We start from the raw sequence: 27,608 nt of genomic DNA on the forward strand, positions 1-27,608 counted from the left end.
TTTTCAGAATTTTAATTTTGGGCATTTAGTGCCTAATTTTTGCCTTATGTGTCAGATAACCCTTCTATATCTTATTTCTATTTGATCTGTAGTCTTTGAATAAACTTCATACCTAGTTTTATAGGAGCCTATGAAATTTCACTGTGAAGTTGTTATAGACCAGATCTCAATGAATCCTGTTTATCATTCCTTCTGCATTGATATTGTCCTTGGCAAATGGCCTGAGTCAGTGATGCAGAAAAGTGCACATGTTAGTATTCAGCTAATGTGCAGTTGGGACCCCTAATGACTCATGCTATTATATAATTGACTGAGATCACCTAAAGGAAAGAAACAAGATCATTACAAAAACCTCAGTATTCTCTCTGTCTTATAATGTTTGTGCTCCGAAGACAGAATTCCCTATTAGAGACTCTGAAATGTCTATTGAAGGCTGTTGAAGCAATTTTGATGATATTTGCATTTGAGCAGCCTCTAGCTATTCTAGTTGTTCCCCCTGCGTGAAAAAGAGATGAAGGCCAAAAAAGGTCGAAAAGAAATTAAAAGATAAGGAAAAATTAGAAGATGAAGATGCTACGTTTAGCTCAGCCAGAATTATAGAGTATTTTTAGGTCAGGGTTAATATCCAGTGTCTGAGCTCTATACCCAGAAACTGCTGCAGATGATGGATTAGGTTTACTGGTATATTTTAATATATTGGAACAGCAAGGATTCCTGGTAATATTTATCCCAAACATCAGCATTTCTCTATTTCTAGTTAATCTAAAGCTAACTTGACATACTGTCATAGCTTTAATAAAATTTGAGGTTTGATATTCGAAAAGAGGAATTGGAGAACATCAGAATCACAGGAGAGATTTTCTAAAAGGAAATGGTGTATAGTGGTGACATTTCTTTACACCATAAAGATTTTCCCTTCTTTACACATAACTCCTGGTTTTCTAGACATTATTTAATTTTATTAATTTTTGCAACCAGTTCATATGTATCAATGAATGCTCTTTATTCAAACCCTGTAGCACTGAGATAGCTTGCACTAAACATGCCTTAAGAAGCGAACACACATGCAGCTCAGATGTAGGATGGCTGGATATGAACATACGAAAAAGTAAAGGCTGCTCAAATAGCTAATGCAGTCTACTGAACAGCATCAATGGCAACTTTTCTCAGGAGAGAGGAACAGGAAAAAAATTATGGTTAGTTGAAAAGTTAGACAGGTGTGGCCAGTTAGTATATCTGAAACAAATAGATTTAAAAACCAAATTAATGTGGTAGCAGAGTAAATTATTACTGTAAACAAGCAACAGAATAGTAACAAGGGCTCGGCTGTGCACGTACACTGTATTTGATCCTTGGGCTGGGAACACTTTCTGTTTTCAGTCCTGCATTGGTCTCCTGCACAGAACTTATTCCAGTGTTAGTCAGAGAGTCGGACAACTACCCAATACAAATGAGCATACGTGCACATTCCATAACATACCTTGCAGTTCAAAGACAAAGAATTTAAAAGCCTGAACAAGATCATCCAGGAAGAACAAAGGCGTGGAAGAAATTCCTCCCATCTAAGACATCAAAAGAAAGAAAGAGCTGGGATGCCTGTAAAATATTTGAATAGGACTTCCCTCTACAAATAAGGACCTTCCCTTATAAAAACACTTCTATAAATGCAGTATGAAGAAATCGAGTTTTGAAAGTTCAGATATAATGGAAATGTACAACAGATGACATAAAACTGCTGCATAACAAAAAAAGAAATCCTTGTCATCTTTTGCATTTTGAGTATTTTCACGTTTTCCTGGTCAGCATATTTCATTTCTTTATTTTTATACACTTCATAGTACATGTTCCAAAAGATTTTGTTTGGTTTTAACACTAAGTAAAATGAATATAGTGTTTCCCTAATTTAATCTTATTGTCTGATACAATATATCAAATTTAATTTACCTCGATAACTAATGCTTGGTAGGAAATTGGTTCATTGAGTTATACATTTCAATATTTTTTTTGCAGGTACTGGAATATATAAAAATAAATCACATTTCACTCAGGCATTTTATGGTATGTCACCAGCAAATGTCCAAACACACACAAACCTTAAGCATCTCAAGTTTGAAACAGTTAACTTGCAGCTAAATCTCCATAACTTTTCATCTAAAAAAAGATTTGTAAAGGTCTAATGAACTGTTAGGCATGAGAACTGAAAATTATCACATACTAGATTCTTCCTCATCTTTAAAAGAAATACAACCTTATTTTAGTTGCACACAAAAATAAATTCCGGTACTCCCATTTATTATATTAAATCATAGAAAAGGTAACTATAAAAATGCATGAGAAACTGCATTTTTTCACCTTCACTGGCCTAGAAACAAGTGAATATATTTCCCTTACTTCAATAAAATACATGTCTGAATGGAGATTAAAATTAGAAATGTATTCCTGAACACATAAATATGATAGTACTGTATTCAATATCTGATGACTATAACCGTCATGCTTGAGCTGGCCTCCCATTCTCTAAAATAGACTTCTCTATGTATCACACCACATTACAGAATACTGTTAATCTTCAGTATATTAAATACACTAGGCAAAAAAAACAACCCCAAAATATTTAATTCTGGTGGGTTCTACTACAAGAAAGTGCATTTGAGACAGCCAAACATGTAACTTCTGAAAAAAAACCCAAACAACCTACAAACAAACCAACCCACAACAAAACAAAACAGAACAGAAATTTTGTGGAAATTTAAACAATGCCTCTTCTTGATAGGAGATACCTTATAAAACATAGGTTGGAACCTTTCACTCAGAAACATTTAAGGAGCTAATTTAAATCCTGTTGTTTGGTGGGGGTTTTTTGTTGTTACTGGGGGTTTTTGCTGTTGTTTAGTTACCCCCACCTGCCCCCCCTACCCTTCAAATGATCATGAAGCTGTAAAGTGAACTTTGCTAGGAGACTACAACCTAGCTTTTGTTTTTACTAGGACGTATGTGACAACAACACATTCAAGATAATTTCTTTAGTATTAGAAGCATTTTGAATTTTAAAGGATTTCTGTTATCCTCTATGGCTCTAATTATAATGAACTTGCTACAGTTTTCAAAACCAATGTGTATTCAGCATACATGGCAAGAAGAGTGGGGAGTAAAGTTTGCACACACTCTCAACAACTCCAGTGACATTAATAAGTTGGGACCAAATCTTTGGAGTTTCTGAAATATGGAATCAGGCTCATTCTCAGAAATGCGGAAAATCAGAAAAGTCAAACCACTACTAGGAAAACAAATCTGAAATGTTATTTGGTAATGATGTAGGTGCCATATACTATTAACACTTCCTCAAAAAAAATTATATTTTTTCTTAAGTAGATAGTGTTGGTATCTCTTGTGTCTCTTCCTCTGCCACCCAAAGATTTGTTTGTTTTGGCTTGGCTTTTCTGTGGATTGTGAGTTTTGCAGCCCATGAAAGCAAAGGAAAAACTCATGCAGCATCTGCAAGTGGAAAGCTTTATTGTGAGCAAAGAGGATGGCTGAATTTTTCCTCTAATACCAAAGGGAGTATTTCAGGTATAGTAGGAAATCTATAGATTTCCCCTAACTTCAGATCTTATTTTGAAGCCTTGGTTTCAGACTTTACGGAAAGGAAGTGGAAATATAACAGAAATGGAGCGGAGGAAGATTTTACATTCCAGTGCATCTGGAGAGATTTATTCCCCACTTTTGAAGAGGTATTACCAAAAAAAGAAACCAAAACAGAATTACAGGTGTCGTTTTTAAGTTTCTATTTTTATTGTGAGTCAGGCAAAGAAATTTTCAGCAAACACCTAACAGAGACTATTGAAACTGCGTAAAAAACAAGTCACAGAATTATGATCACTCTACTACAATATCCAGGCAAATATTTCTTCTACCACACTCAGAATTGCTTTGTAGGTGATAGTGTTGGCATGTTCATAGCTACCATCTGACACCACACCTTTTCAAAATCCCTGGAAGTTTCCTCAATCTCATCACAGAGCATAGGGGTGTGAACTACAGTGATACTACTGAAATACTATTGCTACGTGACTGAAGATTCTGCAGCACCAGCAAAATTACCTTACCACAAAACCCCACTAACACTTGCTACTAAAAATAACGGAGCACTAGGGTAAAATAATGGAGGAATGGGAGGTGTTGTCAGTAAATACAGAATTCTTATGAGCAAATCCAAAATTTGGGGACAGTTCCATTATGACAATGTATTATTTCGATTCCTAAAACACTGGGAGAAGGTTAGCATTGAAACGGTACCAATTATCTAAAGAAGACGTAATACATTTTCATTCACCTTCTTAACCTTTCAGTTGGGAGGGCTGGGTGTTGGAAAGAAAGGATAATGTCATACTTCCTTCTCTAGTTCAGGTCTGGTGACAGAAGTTTTCTAGCTATATTGAATCAAAAAGGCACAGCCTTGGAATTAGAGCTTTTCCCATGAACCTAAATGCATGCAATATATATGAGAAAATTTTTGGAATATGCTACTTGAAAAACATTCAGTTGTGAAAGCCAATTAATTGGTTTTAATTGTTCATCGAGTTTTGCAGCCTTTCTAATCTGACCTTTGGATTCCTGATACTGGACCTGTAATACATCCAAAGTAGTAACACTAAATTTATTATAATTGCCTTTTTTTTTTTCTTCTTTTTTAACACTCTTCAGTTGATTTGTAACAATTTAGTTACTCCATGACCTCCACGCTTTTCATTGCCTCATAACTAAGGAGCGCATGCAGAACTGACCTGAGCCACAACAATACCGGGACTCAGGGGCCCAACGTCTGTTAGGCGAGATGTAAGGCAGGTCTGCTGCCACCTCTTTGCAGCGTCCCAAGGACCGCACATTTCATGCAGGGAGAGAGATTTGCTACGAGTGCTGTAGCCCAGGGAGATCTGAGAAATACGCATTGCAAGAAATCAAGAGAAGAGAGAGTGAAAGCACATCATTTATAAAACAGCTTGACCAAGCAAGTAAGTCCGATTACCTGCACTGTGCAACTATTGTCACGACGGCTCCACATTCATTTGTCACTTCCAACGTACCGTATCTCAAGACATACGAGTATTACATCAAAGGCATCCCTCAGCAGTCGGCTAGCAGCCTGCTTTCTGGCACATCTCAAACACGTGGATAAATACTCAGGACTACGTACGCTGCTCTCCATCACCCCATTTCTAACTTCTTTCAAAGCATCTGCGCACGGGCTTCAATTCACTGGCTTTGGCTTTTCCCCGGGTTACTCTCCGTTACAGGTATTTGCGTCTGAAGTAGGTGAGAGAGCTCCTGCTGGGGCTCCAGGGCGTGCGGGACCCTGCGTGGGGCAAGCCGCTGCCAGAGGGGCGCGACCCGGAGCGGGGCAAGGTGGCATAGGCGGAGGGAGAGGTGGAGCGGGGTAGGGTGGTGTAGGCAGAGCGGGACAAGTTGTAGGAGGAGCGGGACAAGGAGCTGTACGGAGGGCGCGTGAGCGTGCCGTAGGCGGTGCGGGACAAGGGGGAGTAGCCCGAGCGCCCCGTGGGGCTCCACGCTGAGCGGGAAGCGGGACCCCACGTGGAGTGGGTGCCCGAGCGAGCGGTGGTGTCGCAGGAGGGGCCCCACTGAGGGCCGCACACCGAGCGAGACCCCGGGGTGCCCACGAGCCGGGACACCGAGCGAGAGGTGGGGGCGCAGAGGGAGCGGGCCGTGGCGGCTGCCAGCGGGCGGGGGGCCGGGGGGCAGGGGAGGCAGGCTGCCGACGAGTCCTCGGGGCGCGGGGCGGGCGAGCTGGCGGGGCGGGCCCCCGCAGCCCCCAGAGAGACGGAGGCGGGGGAGCACAACGAGTGGGCCGCGGGGGGTCCCACCGGCCGGGGGGCCGGAGAGCACAGAGAGTGGGCTGCCGGGGGTCCCACGGGGCGGGGGCCCGGGGAGCACAGCGAGTGGGCCGGCGGGGCGCTCCCCACCTGCAGCCCTGCTGGGGTGGCGCTACGGGCGGCGGAGCGCGGCACCGGGGAAGCCGCTGGGCAGGGGCCTGGGGAACAGACGCCGTGGGCTACCGGGGCACTCGGGGGTTGGCAGGGCAGGGTGGCCGTCGGGCCGCACGGAGGCTGGGCGGTGGGAGAGGGCGCGGAGCCGCAGACGACGTGCGAGATGGAGGCAGCAGGCACCGAAAGGGGAGCTGGCGGCGGCACGGGACCGCCGACGGCGTGAGCTACCGGAGAGCACGCCGGGTGGGATGGCGGAGCAGACATATGGGTAGGGACCGCCTGGGTTGCCGCAGTGGGACCGGAGCCAGCCATGAAGTGGGTCAGCAGGGCACTCACCGCGTTATTCGCGGGGACAGAGACAGAGTAGGACATCGGCCCCCCTCCGCCTCCGGGCTGGTGCGCGGGAGCAGGACCGGTCTCGAACATCACGTGAGGCATAGGGGGGCACACGGGGTTGGACGTTGGGGCAGGCATGGAGCCGTACACGGTCGGAGGCATCGGTGCGCACGTAGCGGGAGGCACGGTCTCGCATACGACACGGAAGCCAGGATCGCATCCCAGGTTGAAACCAGGATTGACGCTTGGATTGAAGCCTTGGTTGCAGATGGAGTTGCATAAGGGATGGCCTGCAGGGAGGTACACGAAGTCGTACACAGGCTGGCCCCCTGCACTGCAGTTTGGGTTGCACATTGGGATACATATATATTCACACATGGAGTTGAACGCAGGGTCCGCCACGGGGACGGGCCCAGAGCCGTTCATGGGGAGGGAGCCGTTCTCGCACACCGGGAGCGACCCATTCTGGCTGACGGGCAGGCCGCCGTTCTGGCCTGCGGGGCAACACACTTCGGCCTTGGCACATCCCTTGCAGTAGGCAAACTTGTGGCATCCGAAGTTGGCCAGGAGCCGGTGGCTGCCAAGCCTGTAAGGTGTGAACTCCACGATGGTCCGTGCCTGTTGATTGGATGCCAGCGTTCCCAAACTGGACAGGGAGAAGGAAAAGAATTAGGACCCTGGGTAGCTCAGAGACATGAAGCGCTACGAGATGAGTGCACACGATTAGGTTTGATTTGCTATGGCATGTTTTCAGAGACAAACTGTTATGACAACTCTGTTATTCTTGCCTTCCTTCAAAAAAACTCACATTCTGTATTGTGAAAACCATGGTAACAACTTTTGTCCCAAAAGAAGATTTGGAAGTCTCCCATAGCTGGTTCTGTAATTGGAACTGGAAACTCATTCATGATGCTCTCTTGAATTCTTCAAAAATGTAGCACCCTTCTGCCTCAAAGATGTATTCACTGCTTCCCACTTCCAGTAGTCTAAGTTGGATCGGGCAGCTTTGTGGAATTGAGTTCACTATTATTCAGCAAGAACCATTCCTAATTGCTTCCCCTCAAAACTAGTCATACTTCTGTTGGTTCTCCTTGTCATGAACAGCAATGCATATTAATGAACAGCTACTTTTCCTAGGAAGTTATAGCATCCTGGAAGTTTCCAGCTTCCTGTGATTAACATGTTATGAGCTTAGAATGCATATTGCTTTTTCTCATTGTCGTTTTCTAATGGTTCACGTATGTGGTGCCAGTTCATGAATATTTAGAGGAATTCTATTATAAACTCAATAGGATTCTAAGGGGATGGGGGACCCAGCTAGAATTTCTTGTAAAGAAACAGTGCATTCCCTTTCAGACAGAAATTTGAAACACACACTTAAATTAAATCTTGAGAAAAATGAAGCTGCAACATATCTTGGCAGCTGTAAATGATCCATCAGTTTCAAGAGGAGTGAGGCTTTTAATGGAGTCTCAAAGTAATAAGGGGTAAAAAGTCCTGTTCAGGTCCTAACCATCAAAAATATCAGAACTATTGTCTTCCTCAAAACCTGCTCTGATCTAGCACACCTTAGTGAACCCCCAATATTATCCCCATTTAAATAATTAATGATCTTACTCAATGGTCATCGGCTCTTTGAATAAACCACAGCCTTCTAATGTCATTACACAGTTTTTCATATCTTCCTGGAGAGGATTGCAGAAGGAGATCTCTGCAGTACATGGTACTTTCAGCCTGGGCTGGCTTAGTAGCTAGTCAGAAAATAAACAAACACATTTTATGTTTTGTAACCCTTACAAAATTAACAATGAAGTAAATAAATGTAAGAAGGGGGGGGGGGGGGGGGGAAGGATTATTTATTCATACATGTTTCTTTCTGATTTACTTCTATGATCTCTATACATCACTCTAAGTCAACTGTTACACATCTAAAATCACACTGATCTTGCTAAAATAAAAGATGCAATAAAAGAAAAGAAAAAAAGAAAGAATTTAAATTTTTTCATCATTGTACCTAGGAATTGGCCAATAAGAGTCCCTAAGTCTGTTCCTTAGGTCACAAATCCCATAATTAAAGTTCTTTACCTTTACAATAACAGGTGGCCTGTTGATCACGATATCCCTGCTCACCATCAGAACTTCTTCACACTCTGGGTCTGAGACAGCAACTACTTTCATAATGTTGTGATCACAGAGATAAGGTCCATATTGACTATATGATATACACAGTGGAATTTTTTTCACTGTAAAACAAATTAATTTTAATTATTTTTTCTGATTTTTTGGGTAATATTTCCATTTCCCTTCCTCCTAAAGTTTAACTGGTACTTAAAATGGCTTAATTAAATATTAAGTTATCACAGCATCTTTGCCAACAGACATGACTTTTCCTGGTTTAGGGTGATATATCGCTACCTTCAACAACCAGCTTCACAGTTTTCAGTTAATGTAACTATATCAGTGCATTTACAAGGAGGTTGGTTTATTATTATTATTATTATTATTATTATTCAAAATTTGGAAACTTTCATTATAGTGTAATTCTTAAAGCAATAATTCAAATGTAGGCAAATTAAAGCTTGGTAAACCAGAATGTTAATATCAGTATGAAATTTCATCTTATAGTGATGTGTTTTAATTAAAGGGATCATTTTTCTTTCAGAAAAAGATATTAACCATGAAAACAAGTGTTTACGTTCTGATACACCTTTGCACTTCCCAGCATGTGATATATCTAGAAATAATTACTTTAGTGCTCAAAACAAGTGTTTTACACTGGCTAATATCTTCTGGCCAAAGGAAACAAATTGCTCTTCTGATAGACAGCTGCAACTTTATCTTTGTATTGAATATAGAATCCAGAATTGAATTTTTAGCAGAAACAAGTTTTTAAATGATCATAAGAATCTCTAAGCCTTGAGAAATTAAGGAAAGGCTACAATTTATCTGTCACTATACATGTAGTATTGATACTGTTGATTTTTGAGCAATCACTCTACAGCGAATTCAGCTGTCAACATTTAACATTGTATTTATTTCACTTCCCACCACTATTAGGAAGTCTCCACTAATCCTAAAAAAACCCAATCTCCTGAAAAGAACAGTAGACAAAAGGGTATTAGACAAATTCACCTTCTTACCTTCCCTTGGACCCAATGTGACATTCACACTGTCTTTCCAAAATTGATCCATTGGGCAACCACTGTAGGTTATTATTTGTGCACACAAATTAAACTTCAGGTTTTTGTTTTCACTACGCAAATTTTCAAGCAGCCAGTGCAGTTGGACATCTTCACCGTACATTGGGCAGTTAGCCATCTTTAACCTCATGTTAATACCAGAGTCACTCAAAAACGGGTTTTTCAGAGATGATAGCTCTCTCTCAATATGACAGTTGGAAGCATTGCAGTACCCTGGGTGAATTCTTCTGTAAGCCCGGTAATAGGCTTCTTTGTTTTTCACAGAACCTGTTGAAGAAGATACATGATAATGATCCTGCTGGAGGCACAAGGAGCCATATCTACCCAAGTAATAAAGATGAGTAAATTTCTTCCTCGTCCTCCCTGAAACCTAATGTAGTGGCTTGGTGTAGAACAAATCCACCAGATAATCAAACACAAGATACGGTAGTCTGAATGCATAGAAGAAAATAAGTATCTTGGAAAAACACTCAAAAAAATTTATTTTACTTTGATTAGTTAAATTTAAAAATGGTCATGTAAATCTCAAAATGTGTAGTTAGTCCAAAACTCAAAATATAACTGTTTATAAGGGTTAGGGTGAATACGAAATGCTACCATGTGTCTCAAAGGGCAAGATACACCATTCAAAGAAAGAAACTATCGATTGTTTTCTTTTTTGTTCCCATTCAAAAAAAACCCAGAGCTTGCAATTTTACAATCAACTGTGATCCACTCTTCTTTCCTTTAGGCAATTTTGCTGGTTGAACTCCTCCCTACTACTGGAAGATGAAAATCAGTAATCAGTAGCCCAAAGTAAGAACAGCAGAATATCCAAATAATACATGAATTCAGTAAGTAAGCATATTTTCTGACAGACCTGGTACAAGAAGCAACAAGCAAGAAGTTAATCCTGGGTTTAAAAAAATTTAGGGTGTTTTAGATTGCCTAAAGTCTGCTAATATTTTAAACTATTGTACAGGTGAGACCAAAACATGTACATACGAATAGTGGTATTAAAAGGGCTGGAAAGCATGTCCAGGCCGGCCAAGGACACTGGCTTTGCCTAGTTTGGAGAGAAGGAGGCTGAAGGGCAACCTCATTGCTCTCTACAGCTTCCTGAGAAGGGCACGTGGAGAGGGCGGTGCTGAGCTCTTCTCCCTGGGATCCACTGCTAGGACGCATAGGAATAGTTCAAAGCTGTGCCAGGGGAGGTTTAGACTGGACATGAGGAAGCATTTCTTTACCGAGAGGGTGGTCAAACACTGGAAGAGGATTCCTAGAGAGGTGGTTCATGCCCCAAGCCTGTCAAGTGCCTTAAAAAGAGGCATTTGGACAATGCCCTCAGTAATATGCTTTAACTTTTAGTCAGCCCTGAAGCGGTCAGACAGTTGGACTAGATGATCATTGTAGGTCCCTTCCAACTGAAATATCCTATCCTATCCTATCCTATATGGATGTAATTACTGTGTGTTTTGTTTAAATCATCTAAATATATTTAGAAGTTTAAGAATCAAGATCTTTGAACAGAAAGGCATCATCCTCTTTCTCAAAAAGATACAACTTCAGATTGTTCTACTCAATTTAACACAGGACAGATTACATTGATAATTTTATATGATTAGCATTTAAAATTTCCGCTAACCCATTTAATGACTTTTCATCATACCTAGTTCATACTTGTAAGCCCCAGTGATATCTTCGAATTGCTCGCTGCCAACACTCTTGGTGATTAGATGTTGTCCACATGGCCAAGCGTCACAGAAAAATTTTATTTTTTTGGCATTGTTTTGGGAGAGCCAGCCAACATAGTTCGAATTTACTCGAGAAAACATATGATGACCATCATAGTCCAAGTCCAGTTCCCCTTCTCTGATGCTTCGAACCCAGGTAGGACCGCTGCAAGTTGAACCTAAGCCAGGCAACAAAAATATTATAATATGTTATAACCTAAGTAGTAGAGAAACTCAACAACATAAGCTGAGGAAAACAGCTACAGTTATAGTAAACAGTTACCTCTGCCCGTTTCCAAAGGTGTTGGATCCAGACACTGCCAATCACCACAGCATTGATTTAGGTCTCTGCGAGCCATCCAAGATTCATTCCAGCAGTGATATCGCCTGTAGGATGCAGGAATATAGGATTAAAGACATCTCTTGGATCATCAAGTTCAATGCCTTACGACGAAGGAAAAACATGTCAGAGATAACCTTTTAATCAACTGAAGACTCTCCATTTCTTAACACAGTTAATGATGTTTGGGGACAGGAGCTGTTTGTTTTGCTTTATATCACTCAGACTGGAAATTTGTTCCAGAACCCTGCAGACCTGATTGCAAAACATTCTTCTTATAGCCCCTTTTTTATTTTATTTGATAAACAAAATAATTGTGTTGGCACATTGAGTAGTTTATTTTCCTAACATTTTCCTCCTGGTTCTTTAAAGGAAAATCACATACTGTCTTAGTCTTCTTTTTAATGGCTTAACAAAGAATAAACTCTTAAGTCTTTTGTGCTAAAATAAGATCCTCATTCCCTTAGTATTTCAGTTTGACCTCATCTTTTTGACATGTGAAAGGGCAGAAAATTCATTAAAAGCTCTCGCAGATGATACCTGGATGCAAACAAAATTCTGGTGCAGCAAAACTATGAACATACAGGTCGAGGGTGAAAACACGAAATTCTGCTATGATGAGTGATAACGTCATAGTTATATGAACATGAATTGAAGGGTTTACAGGAATGAAGCAATCCATGATAAGGAACCTCAGGAAGACAACATAATTATCAACCAAGTGATTATGACTGAAAATAATAGTCCTAGTCTGTGATAAATTTTCCCTTGCATTTCATGACCTACTTCATATTTTTACAGTTACTAAGATTGATGGCCTTATTCTTTACACTGAGAAGGATAAGCAGGTAGCGTCAATTCTCACAAAAAGTGGGGTTTTTTTTTCTTTTTTGAAAACGTAGACTGAGCAGACTGTGTCTTCAGTAACTGCATTCTTTTGAAATGCATTATTAGGAAACTAAACAGTCTTGCCACACCAGAGAGATACACTGATCTGCTAGATTTATACTAGTCTATCTATCATTTAGTTTTTGACAAAACCAGAAGAGGTTGTTTATTTCTTATTTACCATAGTTTGTCTTTACCACACAGGTTTTTTCCAGTACAGTCAAAAATCTCATTGATACCAAGGGGATTCTCAACTGAGCATGGAAAACAGAAGTTCGTGACAACACGGCTTGGAATTCCCAAACACCTCATCACTGTAAGGAAAAAGTATAATGAGTTATTACAAATAGTAATTAATCAAGCAAATCCTTCACTGATTTTATAAATAATTCTCCTATATTCTACCTTGCAATTATATAAACACAGCGGATAGGAGGCAATATTTGGGATGCAGTGATTCTGTCTTCAAAACTTATTTTTAGTGGTTGAAAAGTAGTCTGAAAAGAGCCTAGCATGAAGGAATAGCTTATTACTCTTCCAACTTTAAAAAAACCCACACAAAACCAGATCTGTTTTAAGTTCAGAAATAATGAACCTAATCCTGCATTAATAAAACACCCTAATGTTTTTTGTAAACAGTGTAGTACATATAAATTCATCTATAGAATATCAATTTAATTTTCTTCAATGTAGTAGCAGGTTCAGTAAATAAATGGTATAAAGTTGGAACTCAATTTTTTTGTCTGTTCTGTTTAGTTCACTATTATCTCATCCTTTGCAGTAAAAGAAGATAGTAGCCTGTTGCTTTTATGTTTTGGAGGAGACATTGCTAGAGGTCTTCTTCCTGTTCATAACTTAGCATTTTTTCTCATCCTTCAAACCTCGCCCAAAGGACAAGTTTTGGCTCCACAAAGCTGCACTTGCTCTGTGTTTTAATAAAAGCTGCAGTATCGATAGCTGCATGGTATAAAGGTCACAGAAAAGACAGTACTGCTTTTCTTCTTGCTCTTCATGCTGTATAGGAAAGCAATAGGTTGATGATAAACACTACGTTAGGAACCATGCCATATCATAACAAGATGAAAATATTACATTTCTTTTCTGGTAAAATGCTTATGAGTAATATTATTCCAGTAGGTTTTAGGGTCAGAGGTTTTTGATCCTGGTTTTCTCTCTTCCTTTTTGGATAACTAGGTAAGGGCAGACTGAAATGTCATACCTGTGCACATTACTGAAGCAAGAGACCCACAGTACCCATATCTGACTGGCCTGCATCTGCCATTGTACCACTGCTGAAGAATAGGAACACTTCCATTCCAGGAAAATGGTTTTGTTCCTTTCAGGTAATCATTGTTTTCTGGAATCTTCATGATGCTGTTAGTGGTATGGCTGCTTATCTAGAAAGAGAAAAGAAAAACAACCTTTCCAAATAGTTGACCATGTCTTCACATCCTAAGCATATCACAAAATCATCAGAGCTTAGTGTTACAAGTTTTTCCTGTGTATCTGAGCACAGAAAGGATTTTCCCTGCTACTCATACTGTGCTAGATTACAGTGCAATTTGTCCTTCTATAATACAATGAAATGACCCGAATTATTCAGAGGTCACACACCACTAGCGGTCTTACCATGTGATTTACCACCATGCTGACGTGCACAGGGTCATTGCGCCAACAATGGTCACGATCAGAGCCGTGATGGTAACTCGCACCCATGTCTAGGATCTTCAAGCAGATATCCAGAATCCCATCTTCAAACTGTGGAAAGAGTAGTTAACACAGACATTGTGGTACTCTGACATTGATAAAGTTCCTTTGTTGTCAATAATCCAGTCTTTTTCATTTGTATGAGCTGCCCTCTCTCCTTCCCTGACTTTTTTTTTTTTTTTTCCCTCTCCTTAATCAAGCACAGCTCCTAGTGGTCTGCATGGTTTTGTCTATCTGCCTGAAGGAAAACCAAAGACATTTTTGCTTATGTTTGACCAATGGAATAATTTTCCTTCAGAAGCAATACCCTGTTTCACCTTTTCCAAGAACATTCTGTAGTTTCCTTAATTTTATTACAGATCTTTCTTCCAGTTGCTTGGGCTACAGTGAGATGCTCAAACATTTTGTTCTGTGCATGCATAATCTGGACTGGTCCTAAAAATCTTTCGCACTCCATAACATAGCATGCATTTCAGAAAAAATATGGATAACACTTCATTTATCTGTATATGGATGACATATACTTCTGAACAAGACTTCAAAAAGTACCTGTCCAAAGTGCCATGGTCGAGAGGTAATATGCTTGTGAACTCCTTCATACAATATCCCATGTTCATTCAGAACATATTCTTCTCTATGGGCCTGATTGTCCATATATACAGGGTCATCTGGAAAAGATGCAGAGCTATCAGTCAGACAATATGTACATTTCTAGCACTTCTTTATCTTCTACTTCACTGGATCCCTCTTTCTTTTCCTACCTATTTTTGGTTTATACTTTTAAACATGTTCAAGGGTGTGGGCTCTTTCAACATTCACAGACAATTCTTTTCTACTTAGAGCTAGATATTATCTTTATTAAGCTTCTCCCTGCTGTAGTACACCTGAATTACAGAGCTTGCAATTTATCTTCACACTAAGCTGTTCTAGGAGTCAAACACTGCATGCTTAGAGTTGGATATCTGATTTTGATCAAATCAAAAGCACAGCCAATGTGAATATTTGCCATGCAATGATTTTGGCAAGGTCCTACAGACTCCAGAATTGCATGCTACCAGAACAAGGTCTACAGAATTCCATTTGTATTTGTACTATATTATTTCATGGTGATACCACAGAATTCACAGAATCACATAATCATTGAGGTTGGAAGGGACCTCTAGAGATCATCTGGTCCAACCACCCTGCTCATGCAGGGACACCTGGAGCCGGTTGCTCAGGACCATGTCCAGGCAGCTTTTTAATATCTCCAAGGATGGAGACGCCATGACCTCTCTGAGCAACCTGTGCCAGTGCTCAGTCACCCTCACACTAAAGCAGTGTTTCCTGACGTTCAGAAGGAACCTCCTGTATTTCAGTTTGTGCCCATTGCTTCTTGTCCTGTCAAGCCATTGTAAAAGTGGGGGTAAAAAATTACACTACATCCCTACTACCATTAAGAAACCAAATCAAAACACTGGCTTAAGACAGTCTTGAAGTCAGAGGAAAAAAAAAACAAACCACAAAACAAAATCCATTCCTGTTTCTCATTATTTCTGTGACTCCATCCTTCCCCAGCTAAGTAATAAATATGTTCATTTTTACTCATCACTAGCATTTTTCTTAAAACTACCTGATCATCACTTGAGTTCTTACCTGCACACCAAGGGTTAAAAAGGACATAAAAATCTCCGAGACATCGCTGATATGTGTGACCACAAGATGTGATTTGCATATTGAGAATGTAACGGCCAATGCAGGCACTGGAGGGAGGAAACACGCTGATATTGATGCATTTTGGCTGATGAATTTTGTAGGAAGAGCTCCAGCAGGTTTGATCTAGACATCTGCCCATTGGGAAGGTACATTTTGTCTCATTTGATTCACAGGGTCTGAGGCCTTTTTGGGAAAATAAATACAACTTTAATCAGACTAAACAAAGCACATGTAAAGGGCAAGTAATTTGCTTAGCCATCATTTGCAATGCAAAGCTCCCAAGGGTGGATTTCTTTTTCCCTTGTCACTTCTGTAGCAGAGTGAGAAAACTTTACATGTTAGCAGAACTGCCTGAGTGAGGGGAAGGTAGTCTCTTCACACAGAAGATTAATTAGTAGATACTATTTGTCACTGAGACTATGGGAAATATTACTTACCAGTAAAGGACTAGGAAAGACTACACAAAGTTTGGGAGTGACTACCTGTCTCCACGGTGAAAATAGCCTGGTCCACGGAGTCATCCCATTCCCGATTTTGGAAGCGAGCATAAAAGCTGAAGGCTTGCCCTCTCCTTATTATCTGTCTGTCAGTTCCAAAGAAATGGGTATTATGAATTTGGCAGTTGGAAGGACAGTTCAAGTCGACTTCTCCCAGCTCAATGACTGCAGGATGGAGAAAAGCACACAAAGGAAAAAAACAGATAACTGAGTTCCCATTATTGGCTGAGGTCAAGATCACATGAAAGTGTAGATAATGATGAAAGACAGAGATAAATGTTTCAAAAAAATCATTCAAGAGTTTGTTCAAAATCCAGCAACACTGAGATTGAGACATACATCCATAAAAGTATCCTTACAAGTTCACTACTTCCCCAGCTTGCAGGTGGAAACTTGTATAACGCTTTGATTTATAAAGCTGTGCTACAAGTTTCACATCTTTTATATAGTGCCTTCTTGCTTTATAAATATCTGATGCTGAGGCACAATATTAGTACCTCTACTTGAAAAATTGATTTTGTGTTGTTATATTCTCTCCACATTACAGCATGCTGTCTACAGTTACTTTTCAAACGCAGCTAGACAGCAAACGTTTTGCACATGCTATCAGTTGAGAGTTTTTTATACAAGTAATAAAATAATAAAGTAAATTGAATAAATAAAAGATTTAATAACAAATGTAGGTGTTGGAAAGCTTAAGTGGCACTCCAAATGAGTTATGAAAAAAATCAGATATGAATAAATATTCCCCCAAAATTGTAAATACTGTTAAATATGCATGCAAATGTCTCAGTCTGCATTTCCCAAAGTCATAAAAGGTTTGCAGACATCTTTGAGGAACTTAATGAAGAAGGAAATATTCACAAATTGTGATATTTAAAAAAATGCTGACAATCTATCCCAAGTGCTATGATTAGCTTGACAAAAATCTTAGCTGATCCCCCCTTAGGCATCCTGCCTGAATATCAGTCATTTCATAGGGGTAATTATGATCCTGGTGCCAGAAGGATGGGTGGCAACACTCATTTTTACTTATTTGCATACAACTTTTTATTTTCAAAAGTGCTTCACTCTAATTGAAGACAATGGGAGCCACAGATTCTCAGCAGTTTTGAAAATTGGACTTGCTGAACTACAAAGTCTTGTATATTATTTTAATTCTAAAGGGTTAAATTTGGTCCTGCTAAGCCTACAGAACAACCAAACAATGCAACTTTTCTAACTATATTGGCACTAAGTTGAATACAGGGTTGGTATTTAGGGAAAACTAATTTTTCCCATCCAGAAGCAAGGGTGTATCCACAAGAAAGGAGACTCATAGCTAAGCCCATGGGACTAGGACACTTTTAACACAAACCAGTGGAGTTTCCCAGGATCACATCCTGAAGTAAATCATAATTGAAATAAATTGGGAGGGGAGGGAAGGGGGCCAGGTGTGTGTGGTGGGGAGGGGGACCCAAAACAAAACAAGCAGGTTTTTCTGATTTCTTTCCTTGAACCAAAATAATTTATTTTTTCGTCTAACCATTTAAATTTGGTCATTCAGCTCTTCAGCAAAGGTCAGTAGATAAATGTAGACCTGGGCATTGCCCATGTTAAAAACATGCACACTGTCAACAACCACCAAAAAATACACCAATGCATTACATCATTATTGCTCATGAATGCATCGTACCTGCTGACAAGAAAGAGTAACAGAATTGAACTGAAAATCTCATATCTTAATGAGAGCTGTCAACCATAATGCAAAGTGTTCTGGTTGAACAGAAAGGATTAGAAGTGTTTATAGCACACATGACAAATTCCTGTGGTCAAGAACACTGAAAGAACCTGATAGATCCTCACCCATCCTCTGGAGGCGTTTATAAACCAAAACAACTACACTTCATCCACTCATTAATCCAGCTGAACCGGAACATCAGGGTGTTGAGATATTACATGTTTCTCAGGGAAGTTCTCTAAAGTCAGCCCACAGTTTGCTTATCAGAGTTAATTAGCACAACTGGATCACAAAGAAGCTAACAATTGCCTTCTTAAGCAAAGGCAGCTCAGAGAAAATTCTAAAGGCCAATCAATTTCACATCTCTCACTGGTTTTCTCTCTCTGGTAGAAACCTGACCTTCAATACTAGTCAATGGGTTTTCTCTATCAATTCACATTTTGCCTTCATTCCAGAGAGAATACTTCAGGTATCCATTGTGAAATAATTGCTTCTAACATGAGAATACTAAAAACTAGAACTTTGTAGTTTATGCTGGAAAGAAAATGTATTCTTTTCCATGCTCTTTCTTATTCTCAGAATTGGGTGTTTTTTCACCAATTCTTCTCTGTAGCTCTCTTTTTCCTTTATAAAAGGAAAGGGTTTTTTCAAATTTTGGTTTTTTTCCTCCTTTCTCCCTAAGTCCACAAATAAAATCTAAATCATAGAACTAATCCCTAGACTTGATTCCACACAGCAATACGTACAATTTTTTTTGTCCCTACATCTGACCGTTTAATTATTTCCACTTTCAGTACTGAGTCAAGTGATAGTAAAGTTTCAAGACACTCACCTTCCATTTTTCTTCTACATGTACTAGTATCTGAAGCACAGTACTGGTGAAGGTATCTGCTCCTCAGCAAGATGCACTGCAAGGTCTGGCTGATCTCCTCTGTGAACCAACCTAATTTCCTCTCAGTAACATTTATATTCAGAGCTAAAAGGCTGTCACACATATTGCGTCAACAAAATACCAGTTTACAAAGAGGCCCCACCCATGTGTCTACTGATGCTCATAAATGATTCATTTTAACTTCCAGCATTATTAGGGAGAGTCCTGCAGCCGAAGGGAGGGAGAATCTTGCTACCTCACCTATAGCATAGTACTCTCCATGTGCCACAACTTGCCATGTCTCAAAAATATTTAAAGACCAGGATGAATCTAAAGTCATTTCAGCATAAGCCATTATTTTTAGCCATTTAAAGTTCCCATAAATCCCAGCACCTACTGTTCCCTTCTGGCTAGACATCTTCAGTCACCTACAGGAAAATAATAAAGAACACTAGACTTAAGCTGACTTTAGACTCTCTGAATATGATCACCAGTGGACATTTTTATTATAATATAAGCAGAAATCCCAGCTTTCAGAAAGTCTGCACAGCACTCCCTCCAAGTGGAGGTCAGAGTAAAATGAACAGTTACAAACTTTCCCAGCTAAATTGTAAAATAAACAGAGGACATGCATTAAGATGTTTTTGAAGTCGACAGTAAAATTTAATTTTAAAATTACATAATTTATTTATACTTTGTGTGCATTTATGTTCTAGCACACAATCAGTTTTGCAGCTTCTTAGCTTGCTCCACCTCCCTTTCCCCAAAATTATTAAAACCATTTGAGATTTTTTCTGTTAACAGAAAACTTTTAAATATTTTGACACAAAAATGTATTATTTTATTTAGGTTCCAGGCATATTTAATAAAATAAAACAAAACAACTACAACAGCATTCTCTCTGCACACTCAGTGATGAGAACATTGGCCTGCAAATAGGAGAGATGGATTGCAATTTCCTCTATCAAAACCAGAATGAACATTTGCTACAGTTGCCTCCTATCCTTCTTGCTCTATGCCAAGCTTTAGTCCATAAGATATCCTTTGAATCCCTCCAAGTTATTCTACTTTGGGTTAAAAAACCCCTAAAACTAAAAAAAAAAAAAAAAAACCCAAAAAACAAACTCCCCCTCCCCCCCAAAAAAAACCAAAAACAAACCCCAAAAAATCATTCATTGATATAGAAAAAACATGATGACTGAAGTTCAGTTATTTGCGTAACTGCCTGGATTAAAATGGAACAGCTTAACTAACAGTGAAATAACCTAGTAAGCGTAACTTAACAGCTCAGATATTGTGAAATAACTTTACAGAACTTAAAGTAAAGAAAAAAAAAATCAACACATCAACAGTGGGTTCAGAAGAGAGTGGTTAAAACAGTTGTATGACAGATGCATATGAAAGTGAACATAATAGTCAATGTGTTCATATTTGAAATTTGTAAACGTTTGACTAGTCAGTAGGCAGACATGAAAAAAATATGTGAATCCTAAATATTTCATTCATTTCTCATATATCCGAAAACTTTCTTTTTCTTAATATTGGTCATTTGACTATTAAACTTCAACTCATTGAAAAATGAAAAATTAAAAACAATACTATTCCATAAGAAATAATTTAGCAGCCATTAACACATAATCAACTTTAAATCAACCTGTAAAATGGGAATGGCAGTGGTCTGTCTAGTCACCCATCGGAGACCTGCCTACAAACACATGCCCGTACTAGCATCCAGAGAACAAGCAGAAAAGTACCAAAGTGGGTGATAGTTTCCAAGAATAGATTAAAATCCCCTCAAATACCTCTAGTTTAATCACCTGCCTAAAATATTTTGGTAAATGAAAGCCTGCGACAAATAAAAGAAAACAAATAAGCATCAGTAAGTGGCTGCACCTGTGGGTTCAAAGAGACTTAATTAAGAGTTTAAAATAATAAAGGCCTGAATCAGGAGCGGAACACTTTCTGTATGGATGTGAGTCACTGACTTCAGTAAGTATGCTTGCTTAGATCCTTGAAGGTGCTTTGGTGCCTATCTGTCTCTGCAGGATCACCACATAGATACCCAGCCCCAAAGCAAAGCCTCCCAGATACCCAAGGTCCTGCCTATCAGTGTTTGCAAAGCCACCCAACTGCTGTTGCCAGCTCACAGCTATCAGACTGGTTGGTCCTCTCACTCAAGCCCAAGTCCCAAGCGCCTCAAGTAAGAAGCTTTAACAAAGTAGAAAATCACAGCATACTCACTCTCTGGGTGTACTCAGACTATTCTTACCCCTCTTGCCTTCCAAGCCCTGCACCATGTGAGTTGACTCAGGTAGTCCATGCAACAGGGCCACCACCCTAAAGAAAGAGGCATGGGAGGCTGAGCACAAACACAACATAGAGATACGGTTCAAAGAAAGGTTCTGCCTCTCAGCTTATGGCCTGTCTAAACAACTCCTGTGTCCCGATTGCTGACCTCCAAGTCAGGTTGCTGCCCTCTATCCAAGGAGTCTTCTCCTGGACAGAAACAGTTGCCTTCTCTGCCTGACAGTGAGGTATGCCAAGCTAAGGTTGATAGTCCCTTGGTCCCAGCTGGGGATGCTTTTCCCCTCTGCCTCCATTCTTCTTCCCCAACACTTCACTCATTGTCCACTCAAGCTGTCCTCTCCACATTACTACAGTATCTTATTTACACGTCCTCCATTCCCTGAAATTGTACAAAGAAGCTGATATACCTGATGCAGGCCTGAAAATTCTGCAGGACAGCGTATTTATGAGGATTTATGCACTTCCATTTAGGTTATGAAGTTTCTTTAAAGACCTTGACTTTGGCCCTGACTGCCCAAGCACATATGTGCTAAGAGTTTAGAAAGGATTTTTTAATTTGTGGAGTAATTGGTACTTACAATAGTACAGACTACATTTACCTTTTACAACTTTTTTTTTTTTTTTCCCCAAAACTATTGCTTGCATTACAATAGACTGACATATAGTAAGCATTGACAAAGTCAAGTGGCATGCCTGCTAAGGCTCTGAAATGTTCATAGCTTTCAATTGCCCATTATGTCACTAAGAAAGGGCAAGGATTGAAGAACAGGGCATCGCAATCACAGAAAGAACACCTGTGAACGGCGCGGATGCAGTTCCACAGCATCACTAATATATTCAGGAACAATAGAGAAGTCACAGTAATCAAGCATCCAAGGAATCCTTTCAAGAAAAAGGAACACAAAATGACAGCTCAAGAGGGGATAAAGGAAAGAATCAGAAAATATGTGAATTGAGATTAAAGTGTTTTGGTGAAAGTGTCATCTAGTGGAAAGCTGTGGTAACTACAGTGCCTAAAAAACATTTTAGCTACTCAACTAAGCATGTGTCAATAGGCAGCCCTAAAGTTCGCTTTTTGCACTTGGTCATATAATTGTATTCCTTTGATCACTGGACCTGGAGTTCACCTTATTAAGGAACTTACAATTTTGTAAAAATAGCAATGAGTGACTGAGTAAAAAGTTACCTGTTAAGTTGGGATATTTGAAGTCGTTAACTGGCATTGCTATCTGCTCCAAGAGTTCAGGAGTATTCAAGTCTAACAAGGAAAGGGGATAGAGAAGAAAAAAATTGGATGCCATAGGTTAACTCTAAAATAAGCACATGTTTTTAGGAATCCACATCCGATGTTTAGAAGCTTCATATTACAAGGGCAATAGGCTGGCAAACTAACATGAACTCTGTCACAGAACACACCCAGAAGTTTCTTAAAATTCATAAATCAATTTGCAATAAGGGTGCCTTTCATTAAAGAACCTGAAAGCACTGGCAGCTACTCTGTTGAGTGTAAGCAAGTATTACAACACCCTATTTACAGACAAATTAGAACAAAGAAATGCTTCAAATGAAATCTCAAACAAGAAGCCTATGTCTTTTAAGAAGTACATGGCAGCTTTGTCTTTCTAGAAGCTGAAGGAAATTAGTAGCATTAAATAATTGTAGGTGGTTTCTGACACAATAAAACCACCAGTCTTCATACAAAGAAACCAAAAACCCCTTCAAGGCAGCTCCTGTCCAAGCCGGTCCATAGGATTTGCTTTGCGTTCTGATGGAGCTACTCGCTCTCTTGTCTCTTAGCCTTTTACTGGGTTTCCATTAACCGTGTAAGCCACTTTTTTTCTCCATTTAATAGGATGTTTTTCCCAATATCCACAGTGCCAATGAGAAAGACACACACCTATAATGTTGCAGTATATGCAGAATGCAGAAAGGTCAAACAATTACAGGATGTGTACCTCATAAGAGCAAGCAACAACATCATTTGTGCTTAAGGCATATTGTCATCATATTTAGAACAGAACCCAGGTAAAATGCTAACCTCAGTCATACTTTAGGCCTTACTTCTGTACTTCACCTTTGCTCAATAGCACTTCCATAGGTTTGGTGGTTTTTTTGGGGGTTGTTTTTTTTTTTTTTAAATTGGCTCTTTTTTCATGTACCTTAATAACAGTAGCAATGGTGACCGGGTTAACATAATAGACTAAAAGTATAAACATTGCATAAATTGCAATTAATAAGTTTCAATAAAAAGAAAAATTTTATTTGTCTACCAAAAAAACCCCCAACCAACCCCTTTCCACAAACTGAAGCTAGAATTTATAGCTGAGTAATTTACCAGGTAACCTACTGAGTACTGTAAGTTCACTTTCAAATGAGTTTTTTCACAACTGTATTTAAAAACGGAAGGCAAATAAGGTAGCAGTACTGTAAATTCAAACCTCAACTTACTGAGCAGTAGCTTTCTCACACAGAGAAACCTATAAATCACTAGGCCCGTGATTACAACCCACCAGTCTAACTGCCCATGCCACGGAGTAGACACCATGGATCTTTTACATAGGCAGGCAATGCTCATTGGAAAAGATTCAGTCTGAGCAGTGTGAGTTGAAAGAATAAGACAAGGAGACACATTTACTGGGTTGGATCACAGGAGGTTTGAGGCTCTGTAGAAGAATGAAAGTTGGCTCCTATTCTGTTCGTTAATTTAAGGTGTCAACTTCTAATGAAGACTGCTTGTTTAAAAAAAAAAAAAAACCATCCATTTTCTCCACTAACACTTTTTTGTAGATGTTCATTTAAAATTTCTTTATATAAGAGTAGAATTCAACATCTTGAGGTAGAGCTCTAAAATACAGATCTCCATCCCAGCAAAAAAGTAAGAGTCTTGAGTACTGACATTTACAATATAAAGAGCTCCTGCTTTTACCTGGGAACTACCTAATGGTAAAAACAGAGATGAGGAAATATTTTGGTTCTGACAAGCTGCATTCAGTACCCACCTGATGTAACTTTTTCAAGATTTCTAAAATGTCCCATGCATTGCTTATTTTGAAATTAAAAAATATGTAGTTATGTTCTGTTTTTATTTTAAGCAGTTGGGAGTAGAAGACTCATAAGTTAAAATTGACAGGGACAGACTCTTAAAATTCCTGGCCATGTCAGATCTCCATAGTGGATATCTTGGACATATACATAACATGGTATATGAAGAAGATAGTATTGTGTACAAAGAGTAAGGACGATGCCATGTATCAGAAATGCAAACCCCAATTTTTATTCTTTTTTAAATATATATACAGACATATGCTTTCTTCAATGAGAAATAGCATAGCAACTCACTTGTAGGCTCTGAAGTCACATATTTGGGTTGGGGGGAGAAGGGGGAATAAACAAATACATTTCAACTTTTAAAATTTTTTTAGATTATCAGGCCTGACAGCTGCTTATTTCTCTGCTTATTCAGGAATGATTAGACAGCAGGTTTGTGCAGACAAACTAACGCATTTGCTGGAACGCCAGGCAATGACATTGCCCTATTGGTATTTGCCTCAGCTTTCAGAGCCTTCCCAATAGTAGGGGATTGGGAATTGATTTCAGTGAAACATGGAGCTCTGTTTTCAGCAGTATAAATACAGCACAAGACATAGAATGAAAAGTGTCAAAGAAGGATAGGGAGCTGGAAGCACTGGTTTAGGTGGAGGCAGGCAGTAGTGCAAGTCAAAGCAAAAGCTACTGTTCCCCCATGTTGAAACCATCTTCCATGGATTGGTTTTAGACACGTAATAGGCTCCATTCCACTTCTGATTGCTCGTCCAACTCAAACTCTGCTCCTTCAACAGATTTTTACCTCTAGTTCATTATTGTGTCAGGAAGGACAGGCAGCTCAACTCAAACACTAATGGCAAGGTATGAAAGGAGGTCAAAACATAGGCCAGGACTAGCATGAAGACAGCTTATGTCTCTCAACATGAAGCAGTAAATACTTCCAGCTCCTGTACAAGTATAAGCATGGTGTACAAACATAATCTTAGAATGATGCAGCAAATACTTTCAACTCTTTTACAAACACAGCTGTACAAACACACGTATAAATGCCAACACCTTTCTTTGAAGGCCCTTGTCTCCCTTTACTAGAAGTTCCTGAGTCAGTAGCCTTTCCTAACTTAATAAATATTCTTGGCTTGCTTTGAGATCTCTGCCTTTTGGCAAGATGATTCTTGACGCATCATTTAGCACCTTATATATAGAGAGGCCACAATCAGGTTTTTAACAAGACCATTTCATAGTATTTTATCTTTTCTACAATAGCTTCTGATACACACTTCAGTCTATATTTATAAAGCTTTACTAAGCAAAATACCCATTAACATATTCTGTAAAAGCTATATAGGTGCTACCATCTTCAAAACAAAAAGATATCATAACAAAAGGAACTACCTTAGCTTAACTTGGATTCAATATACAGCTTTTATTCAGTAAGCATTAGACATAGAAAAGCTGTAGTACACACAGTGCAAATGTTTTGGCAAAACGTTGTGTAGTTATTCGTGATTCAGCATCAATTTATACTGTCAAAAGATATTAGAAAGTTCCAAAGAAGATGGTTTGGTTGGTTGGTTGGGTTTTTTTAGCAGGATGCTGTATGTAAAGTCATTATGCTCACTGGACTGAATTTTAAGTTAATGATCTAAGTTAAGACAAGTGTGAGGTGTTAGTTTCATCTAGCCGTGCTTTGCTTTGTCCTGAAAACTGGCACAGACAACTTGTTTTTGCAACTCTTAATGAAATTCCTTTACACATTATAGAAAAAAATAGCATAGGACTGAACATGCATCCTTATACCAAGATGACCAGTAATTCAGATACAATTGGCTTAGTACTGTTTCCCTTTATACATAGGCAGCTTCTTCACCTAACACATCTCAGCAAAAATTCACAGTGCTGAATTTTTCACATATTGAATTATTTTCAGTAGAAAATCCAGAGTAAGATTCTGCTTTCAGTTACTTTTATAGTTGTTTTAATACATTCCTAAGTGCACAATCCTTCCAAATTTCAGCTGATACACAGAAAGAAAATCCAGCTCACACCTTTCTTCTTGGCACTTCACTATCAGAACAGTGAAAAATAATTCATTAACCCAGTAAAAAAAAAGTAGAATGACAACTTAATTGCATTATGAAAATAAGCAGGGAGACATCTACACACCCAGGTATCACATATTTCAAGCAGCACCTTCCAGTTTTTCTAGTTAGCTTTTAAATAGGACTATATTTTAAGGACATACTAAAATGCTTTGGGCTAGCTTACTACATACAGGCATGGATTCTCTGCATGTTGAAGTTACAGTAGCCATAACCTTGGTTTGCTGCCTTTTAAACTAATCTAGCTGTCTTCAGTAATGTCTTTGTCTAATCCTGCTTTCAATTATGTTTTAAAGCTTTTTTTTTCTTTAACATCAACTTTCTCAGTTTCTGTGCAAAGAAACTGAATATTCACAAGATCTATTGCAAATAATTTTGCTACACTTAGAAATCAATAATAATATCAAGTCTATTCTTTGCTGGTTTCAAACACCACACATTAGAGAGTGCCATCCTAACATCCTATACAATAATCTGAAATGAGTTCTTTTTTTCATAAGCACACATCCAGCTGAGCAATAATTACAGTGAAATGTGCTGTCATCTTTCCTAAGAATAGCAATTAGGGATATGAGCCTGGATGTCTTGTATGCTTATGGAAACATTTTTTCTTTCCAGCTAATGATCATCCAAATAGTAAATCATTAAAAGGAAAATGGCAAAGGGTGTGGATAGTGGCTGCCATCAGCCTTGTGCACCAGCTCCAAACTCTGTCATCTTCCTTTGGAAGGGAAAGCATGATGATGCAATAGTTAAAATTCTTCACGCTTCTTTGGAGAAGAAAACAAGTACAGGTAATTCATCTTGTTATTTATTATTGGTAATATTTAAAGACAAATCTCCCATGTTTTTCTCCCTTTATTGATCTGGGAAAACATCTTTATATTAGACTATCCTTATTATGTGGGGCAAAGAGAGTCAAAGACCATCTCATGCAAAAAATAGCCATGTATCTATGATTATTATAATAATTTAAATCAACATCTAAAAGCACAGGCATCTAAGTACCTCTCATCACCAGAGAATCACCAGCTTTCCTTTTTCTAATCAGACCAATTTTTAACATTCACATACTAGTGTGAACTGATTGCCAAGAGGAATGAAAAAGACCTCCTGGGCTCTATCACTGCTCCACTGCACTGGAAACAGGAATCTGGAGCTCTTTTTTGTTTAATGTCTCAATGTCAAA

At 39.1% G+C, this 27,608-nt stretch overlaps 1 protein-coding gene across 1 annotated transcript; it reads right to left on the bottom strand.

Annotated features, from left to right (window-relative positions):
* Window positions 1–5,288: 5,288 nt before the first annotated feature.
* Window positions 5,289–19,092, bottom strand: LOC115340063 (protein-glutamine gamma-glutamyltransferase 5-like). Its single transcript, XM_030010854.1, has 13 exons — window positions 18,930–19,092; window positions 16,363–16,542; window positions 15,821–16,063; window positions 14,735–14,853; window positions 14,108–14,236; window positions 13,698–13,875; window positions 12,660–12,792; window positions 11,534–11,637; window positions 11,187–11,429; window positions 9,479–9,805; window positions 8,424–8,581; window positions 7,956–8,089; window positions 5,289–6,984 (listed from the first exon to the last, which is right to left on the bottom strand). The coding sequence occupies exons 1-13, from the start codon at window positions 19,090–19,092 to the stop codon at window positions 5,289–5,291; spliced, it is 3,807 nt and encodes a 1,268-aa protein (XP_029866714.1).
* Window positions 19,093–27,608: the final 8,516 nt, after the last annotated feature.

This window comes from Aquila chrysaetos, chromosome 4, assembly GCF_900496995.4.
Source record: "Aquila chrysaetos chrysaetos chromosome 4, bAquChr1.4, whole genome shotgun sequence".
In the NCBI taxonomy this organism is placed as follows: Eukaryota; Metazoa; Chordata; class Aves; order Accipitriformes; family Accipitridae; genus Aquila; species Aquila chrysaetos.

Excerpts from the sequence above, each read along its gene's own strand:
- LOC115340063 (XM_030010854.1), bottom strand. The coding sequence starts at position 19,092 with ATGTGTGACAGCCTTTTAGCTCTGAATATAAATGTTACTGAGAGGAAA. Across the intron at positions 12,793-13,697 it reads TGCTTCAGTAATGTGCACAG|TGATGAGGTGTTTGGGAATT; the intron begins GTATGACATTTC and ends TTTTCCTTACAG. Across the intron at positions 6,985-7,955 it reads AAAGAGCCGATGACCATTGA|TTTGGGAACGCTGGCATCCA; the intron begins GTAAGATCATTA and ends CTCCCTGTCCAG.